The 8,191-nt window shown below is 38.7% G+C and overlaps 1 protein-coding gene across 3 annotated transcripts in view; it reads left to right on the forward strand.

Annotated features, from left to right (window-relative positions):
- CREB1 (cAMP responsive element binding protein 1) overlaps positions 1-7,921 on the forward strand; it is a 39,650-nt gene extending 31,729 nt beyond the window's left edge. For all 3 annotated transcript variants that reach the window (XM_077785119.1, XM_077785118.1, XM_077785117.1), the window contains one exon: positions 1,493-7,921. In XM_077785119.1, the coding sequence (XP_077641245.1) occupies positions 1,493-1,633 (141 nt within the window). In that variant the 3' untranslated portion in view covers positions 1,634-7,921. The remainder of the gene's footprint in view (positions 1-1,492) is intronic.
- The last annotated feature ends 270 nt before the right edge of the window (positions 7,922-8,191 follow it).

Below are 8,191 nucleotides of genomic sequence, written 5' to 3' on the forward strand. Positions count from 1 at the left end.
GGCTTAATATACGCAGCCTAAGGGGGGGAAAAAATCACAGAAAAAGATCACAGAAAAAAAATATTGTCACCCAAGGAGATTTGTTAGTAGCTTGCACTGGGAGGCACTTCCTGATCTCCTAGTACTTAATCTTTTGGTAACAGCCCAAAATTACTTAAATTCTAAATGTTACACATGGTTTACTGAAGCACTGCAGGCGTGTGAAATTGTATTTGTGGTAGTGACAAATGGATACTTGAATCCTTTCAGGGCTTACAGGCTATGGTTTCTTCATCCTGTCTCATTTGTGGAGCTGAATTTCAGGAATTACTTTAGAGGCTTCTTATCAGTTAGGTCCTGGAATGCATTCTGGTTTTACAGCTACTATTTATCTAATAAGGGGAGGAACTAGGTTCTGATTTGTCCTCTCATTTCCCAGAAATGGGACTGTTTCACCAGTCTGTGTAGTGTTTGCAATGAAGGGGCACACAGACTCTTATTTTTGAAGCTATTCTGCTTTGTACCTAAAGGTTTAGGGCAAATAAGTGTTTCCCTGTGCCTGCAGAGTGCTGCTAGGACAAGTGGTACTGCAGGAGGAGAGCCCTCTGCCTGGGCTCCCATCTGCCCGTGGCATTTAGCCCTGTGCTTACTTTGCACGTTGGTGCCGTTCTGTTGCTGTGCAGGGTAGTTCCTGCTCGGTGTTCCTGCCTTCAGGATGCTCAGCAGCACATTAATACCTTCTGGTGTTTTTCACTGGTGCTCTTGGTATGTTACCAAGTTACCTACAGGCAGCTCACTCTTTACAAGCAATACTTAAAAGTTTGACTATTTTGAGGTCTGTTTTTGGCATAGGTGACAGGGACTAAAGAATTACATGGTTCCTAATGTTTATCTTGTGATATTTTTTGGCTTTTATTTTTATTTGAGTCAATTATAGTATCATTGCAGTGATGTAGACATCATTATTAAAATGAAAGCATTGCTCAAGAGCAAATACATGAATGCTTGAGATACAGCACTTTTTTTACACCAGTTGATCATCTTGTTGGACTGCAGCAAAGGGAAAAGTTAAAGACTGTAAAAAGAGTAATAGATGATAATAAAGTCAAATTACTGCAGCACCATTCTACTCAGCCTAAAGGCTTCAATGTGAATCCTGCGAGCAAAATGTTATCACTGATTAGGATCCTTTGCTCACAGAAGAAATAATAATAATAATAATAATAATAATAATAATAATAATAATAATGATGATGATGATGATGATGATGAAGTTATTGGTGCTGTCTTACTGGGATCTGTATACTGAAATGATATGTGGATCTTGAGTGAGTGTGATTTATGAGGAGCAGTTGTAACAAACTCAGTGTTTTTCATCACTAGGATTTCTTAGCAATACGTCCATATTCTGAAAATGGCAGTACTAGTGAAGGTTTGACTGAAAGCAGTTGGGTAGCCCATGTCTGCAAATGATTGTTCTAGATTTGAATGGCCTTTTTTGCTTTGCAGAGAGGCAGCACGTGAATGTCGCAGGAAGAAAAAGGAGTACGTGAAATGTCTAGAAAATCGAGTGGCTGTGCTTGAAAACCAAAACAAGACACTGATTGAGGAGTTGAAAGCACTTAAAGACCTTTACTGCCACAAATCAGATTAATTTTGGATTCTCGTTTTCACTTGTCCAGGTGGGATAGAGACTGGTTCTGGCTATACCCAGAAAGACAAAGTAAACTTTTTATTTTCTAAACATTTCTTTTTTTCTATGCTCAAAACTGCCTGAAGCAACTACAGAATATACTTCATCTGTGCTTTGCATCAAACTGTGAATGTTCAAGTATTTGCCTCCACTTCTCCCCTTACAAGATGAATTTCATCATCAATCTCAGCGTGAAGAAGAAGAACAGGCTTCTCTCTCATCTCCCGATCCTCTTCAAGGAGTAACAGTGGTCACTTGGGAAGTTACTGTGGGGAGGGTCCTTTTGTAAAGATGTCAAGAATTTGTGCTGAGCTCTTTCCATTGCCTTAGAGACAGAGTCACCCCAGCCTCTTGGTCCAGAGAATGGTGGGCTGCAGAGGTGGAGCATGCATGGTACAATGAAGAAGCAGTGGTTGCCACACTGGTTTCACACGTTCAGCTGAACTGTACAAATACACGGCTGAGCAGCACACCAGACAAAGGGCGCTTCACTGTCACGTTCTTGGTGTGGAGATAACAGACCTTTCTCAAACTAGCCCAGGATGGAGGTTTGATTTGCAATCTTTATTAAGCCCTCCTGGACTGGTAAAACCTTCTCCATACTTCAGAAACAAATGCATTGAAATGAGCTTCACTGGTCAGTTGTTGATTCTCATAGTTTATGTGTGCAAGTGCATTCAGCATTCTGAATGCACAGAAAACACACACCAATTTCAGAGGATATAGGTTGGGAAATTATATTTGGATAGGAAAGAAAATTTAAAAAAAAAGATGCAATCGTGATCTTCTGTAAACAGTCATATAGTAAACAGGGGTAGCATGTTAAAGCACTACCTATTTCTATGCAGAACAACTAAGCAGTTGAAGCATAGCCAACTCCACTTAAATACTCCATGAAGACAGTATGGTCTGTGTCCCAAGTCCTCTCAAGCAATGAGGTTATTTTTATTTCACTACCACTGTCTTAGGCAATGGAAATTATTGTACTCAATAGAAATATCTGCCTGATTTACTAAATTCTTTTTTGAACTTTGAGGCTGCCTTCTATACATAAATTAAGTTGCAGTATAACAACTACCAGGACAACCTCAAATATTAAAGAGGACTTAAACACAAATATTACAACTCCTGCTTTGAAAGAGAAAATACTGATTATTTGAACCTGGCCAGATTAGCTAAACTCTTAATTTATTTGGGGTATTTTTTCTTGGAAAGGGTCAGATTTATTGAGTAATCTGTTCCTGCAACTAAAATTACTTAAGTGCCTCAGATGTTTGCAAGATCAGGTTTTTTTCTGTGCACTGAGGAACTGTAGTCTTTCCCAGATTTATGGTGTTAAAAAAGGTAGTTAATATTTTTTTAAAACTCTGTATTAAGCATTAGGACTTCAAAAGAATCATGCTCAAAAAGAACCAAAAAAGAGCATCAAGAAGTTGTCAAAAAGAATGTGTCCAAACTAATCATGTGCAGTTTGTGTACTGGCCCTCTGAAGCCAGTCTCTCACTATAAACTTGGGTCATTTGATGGAGTAAGTTTACTTTGGGCTTCTGGTCAAACTCTTATGTATGGAGATGTATGGATAAGGCCTTGCCTAGCAGAGTATTGGCTAATATTTTTTCCCGTTCACTCTATATCTTTTTAAGATAAATTTCACACACAGGCTTCTAAAAGGTTATACAATCAGTGTGACATTATAAGGAAAATACTTGGAAGACTCTGGGCAGTTGAGTCTCAAACACCTAAGCAGTATTAAAAGTTCTAGATTTCTCATTTGAGGGGGCATTCAGTTTCCAAGAGATTTAATTTAAAAGGAGCAGGGTTAAACTTACAGCATTATTGTTACATCTAAAGTTATCAAGAATTTCAAATTACACTTGTATTTCAAGAAAAGAAGATAAGTATCAGAAATATGAAATAATTCACTTTCACAAGTTTTGTGGGAGTTTATAAATGGTCTATTTTTATCTGCCATAGAGAATTGATTTTTGTGTTTTTATTTAATGGGAGATGAATCTATTAGTTTAGCAGTGCAAATTTAAAGACCCTAAGTTCTCAGCAGTGCTTTTATAAAACCTATCTGATTCTTAAAATCAGGAAATACAAATACATAAAACGGTTACATTTTCCAGAACGAGTACTGAAGTAGAAATGTTGGTAATACAGGAGTCATTCTTGTAAAGCATGGAGCTCATGGTGGCCTCATTTGCAGTTACATGGAATGTTTCCTTGAGCTTTGAGAAACACAGAAAAGGCTGCATATGCCCACATTAAGGCTGTTTCTTTTGGAGAACATCTGTTTACAAAAAATGTGAGGTTTTGCTGTGAACTGAGCAAGGCAAGCTGGGCTCTGAGAACTGTGTTTAGTTGGTAATGAGCACTCTCCAGAGATTGCTGATAATCACTGGGCACAAAACCTGGGGGCTGAATGGGCATGGGAGCCTAAAACAGTGCCCAGGTGGGGTTCTCCTAATACACAGTTTGTGCAAATTTGTGTGGCAGTGAGAGGAGAGCTGTGTTACTCGTTTGTCTGTGTGTGGTCTGCGAGTGGCCTGTAGTGGTTTTAGCCTAGACTTCATTAGCAAATAAAGTTTCACTAAGAAAAGGAATGTAATTCAAAGTACATAGGCGTCTGCAAGAATCATTATTTTTATTTATGCTGCACTGAGGATTATGGGACACAAATTTATTTAATGAAAATTATAGATTACAATAATAAAAAATGTATTAGACCAAGTACAGGGCTGGCTAGGCTACCCATACATGCTTTACTATTCATATTGTCCCAGAAAGGGAAGGAATATGACACAGGATTCTGTTCCTATGTTATTTACCAAGTAGTGAGGTTGGGGTGATAAGCTTCTATAAACTAAGGCCATTTGGAAGTAGGATGGAAATGATGCTGACAAGGGGGAGGGAGGATTAGTTTTATATCTCACGGTTGTGAGTTTTCAAGAACTGATAGACTCTTTTACCTGAAGAGAGGGTTAGAAAGGGCTAGATCCGTTCCGTTCATAATAAACAAGAATTGGTTTGAAATATAATTTTTGTAATGTCATTATTTTGCAAAACAACAGCACCAATCAGGCAGTTAAGATATTGTCAAAGGTGCTCTTTTAATTTAGATATTCTTGGAAAATACATATGTATAATATATGTACATATATATATATATATACACACAGTATATAATCTACAGCTCTGAGAGCTTTTAAGTCAGGAATGCTGAGTATTATAGTATATGGAGGTCAGAAGAAGAATTTTTACTTTTCTGTGTGTCTGGGTGTGTGTGGATGTGTGTGTGGGTGTGTGTGTGGGTGTGAACGCTTCCCCTCACCCCAGTAGCTCTGGGCTGCATTATTCTAGCTCTTAATTATTGATTTGTTTTGTGCTGTCTCTCAGTTATCCATTTTCAAGAATTTTATTTCATCTTTTGTGGCTTTTGTGAAGTTTGTTTTTTATTGATGAAGATTTTTGAAATTATATAAACAGTTGTCTTACAACCACCACCACCCAGAGTAATTCACTTGTGTGCTTTTTCTCTTTGGCAGCTATATATCAAAGGCAAAATATTTGGAAAGGTTGTTAAGGTGTTATTTTCTAAAGGAACCACTGGTAAGACTTCTGTTTTCCTCCTGGGGTAGTGGTGATGCATTCTTCCTTAGGCAGCAATTTCACCAGCACTGGGTAGTTGCCGGCACCGTTGCTTGTATCTGAAAGCACAATTTTAGCCTGTTGTGCTTGTCAGGACTGCTCAGACACCTGCAGTTCTGGCTAGCCTGGAGTTGGCATTTGCAGTGGAGATCACTGTCTTCTCTGGTACTTGTACATTGGTCAGAAAATTGGTGGGGTGTTTGGAATAATTAAGAGGCTCAGGAAAAAAAAAAAAAATAAGGAAAAACAGCCCTGATAGTTTCTGACCTAAATTTGTACCACGGGTTGCTTTTTTAAAATCTGGGCTTCCAGTAAACTGCAGCAGCAAGTAGGCATCTGTTAGCGAAAACTGGCACCTGCTTTTTTATTTTGTTTTATCATTTTTGGCAGTCAGTGTTTTTTTGTGGTTTAAAGACAAGTCCACCCATCAAAGCAAGTTCAATATCAGTGGTCGCAAATCTATGATAGTTCATAGAGGATTTAATTAATTTTCTAAGACCTTGTTTTTATTGTATTTTTTTTACCCTGGAGCCTGGTTAGTGATGTAACATTTGCCAATGATCCAACCAAAAGGTTATGTATTTATTTTTGTTACACTATGTTCTTTGTAAATGTTTAATTAAAATGTGCACTTTTAAAGAAAAAAACAAACAAAACACAGAGGAAAAAGAAATAAGGTAAATTTGGTTTGCTTGAGAAGATTTCTGGCATAATTGTTGTGATCCTGCTGCCTGCACACAATTCACTCCTCCACAGCAGTTGCTTCCTTGGCTAATTGAACTTGCAGATCAGCACCTGGTGCCCAGCAGACATTGCTTCAGAAGGGCAGGAGAGCTGAAGGGGTAAGAATCAAGTGTGTGGTGTCTTGGAGCAGTATGTAGAGGATGGATGTGAAATTATTTTTAGAATAGAACTAGTTCAGTGATCCCATGTGGGAAAGGGAGGTTAATTTGGAAGGAAAGCTGAACTATTTTTCAGCCATTTTATTCCCCTTTTCTTAATTCAGGATTTGTCTGTGGATTTTACAAGCTGCATTCCAAGAAAACAAATCAAAAGGCTTTCCAATAATTTGACACCAGGAAGTAAAGGTGCACTGACAGTGTGTCACCTTGCTTGAAAAGAAAAGCACGGCACAACCACCTTTCTTTTGCAGGAACGATGATAATTTAACTATAACCCTGAAGTCTGTCATTGTGAGCAGGTTTTAAAAAGCATACAGTACACTGATGGTTCTCTGTCATCTGCCTGGAAACTTGTTTTTCTGAGCTGTGTAATTTGCTAGCTGTAAAAGACACTGATTTTACAAAAGCCTGAATGTATCCGGAAGCTCAGTTGGTCTGGAAGGAGCCAGACTGGTGAAGAGAGGGTGCTGAAATCCAACTTCTGTGTGCTTGTGACAGGTTCAGGTCTGTGGGTAGACTTAAGTGTGTGAATCTTTGGGGGAAAGGGACCAGATCCAGGTGGTGTAAAGAGGGTTTGCATTTCAAGTGTTTTGCCTTGGAATGTGTTTTTAAAATGTATTTAAGCTGTGGCCTGCAGAGAGATGTGCTTGGGCTAGTTGGCACAGCACAAATTGAAGAGTGACCTGTTTGCATTCTGGCACTGCAAGTGCAGTTTGTGACTCGCTCCGTGCTGAGTTCAGGGCTCGCTCTCGGCGGGGGAGGCAGGAGCAGTCAGCTGGCCTCGGGAGCTGTGTGCTGGCAGGGAAAGGGCCAGGGACAGGCTGGAGTGACCCATGGCTGGCACACTGTAAGCTGAGCACTCACTGCACTCTGGACTCGAGCAGTTCACTCAGCCTCAGCTGCATATTCCTCTAAATTAGGGGGTAGCTGAGTGAGAGCATGGGGATGGCAGACCTTGAGCCAGTTGCTTATGCAGAAATGGCCACTCTTAAGATCTAAGGATGTTTGGGTGCTCTCCACAAGATGTTTTATACAGGTGCCACTCCATTTTTTTTGTGTGTGTTTAATTACATTTATTTATATTAAAACATTAATTTTAAAATGTTCTACAACTTCAAGTTTATATGAGATTTGAAACTGTGCTGCTTATAATGGACTTCTTGGGATGGGAACAGGACAAGAAGAGGTGCTAGTTGGCAGCCAGCTCCTCCACAGACTTTTTTCCACAGATTGCTCATTCACTTCAGAAATTAGTTGTTTCTACTCTGGATTTATCATTTGAAATTGTTTTGAAACAGTGTTTTTCAGGGAAGCTTCCAGAGCAAGGGTTATTATTCTCCCTTTGTAGTGTAAGCTGGAAAGAGTATGTTCACCTCATCTGCATTTCTGATTCTTTACCCAAACCGTGTCAGCACAGAACAGGGTATTTGAGCTTGACTCCCATATACTTGTGGAAGTTAAAAAACTAAATGAAAATCCATCATTGGGGGAAAAAATAAATGCTTTTTTACATCTCCCCAAAAATCTAGAAACATCCCTGTTGTGTTTTTTTTTTTTTTATGTGCTTTATCTGTGTTTAAAAAATTGTACTGGGTTATAATGCATTTTATTAACACTATGTACATATTAGCTGCTTTGTGTTTCAGAATGGTAGTAATTGCTTTGTATATTAAAGTGATTCTTGTGAATTTGTGAATTATTGTCAAAAAGAAGTGCTTTTTCTTACTGTAACCTTTGTGGTATAAACTGTCATAACTCCCTTTTTACACAAACATTTATGTGCAGTCACATAAACATGCTTTAAAAAACTACAAAGTCTCTTTTTTGAGCAGGGTGTTCCATTTACACTAATTCAATTTAGTGGCAAATGGTAGCTGGAAGAATATGGGAAAAGGCATATGTTGAGCAGTCTATGGTATCATCTCAATCTGTGCCCTGCCCTAAGTATTCATAAAGTATTCTCCCC

This window comes from Lonchura striata, chromosome 8 (assembly GCF_046129695.1).
Source record: "Lonchura striata isolate bLonStr1 chromosome 8, bLonStr1.mat, whole genome shotgun sequence".
NCBI classification, from domain to species: Eukaryota; Metazoa; Chordata; class Aves; order Passeriformes; family Estrildidae; genus Lonchura; species Lonchura striata.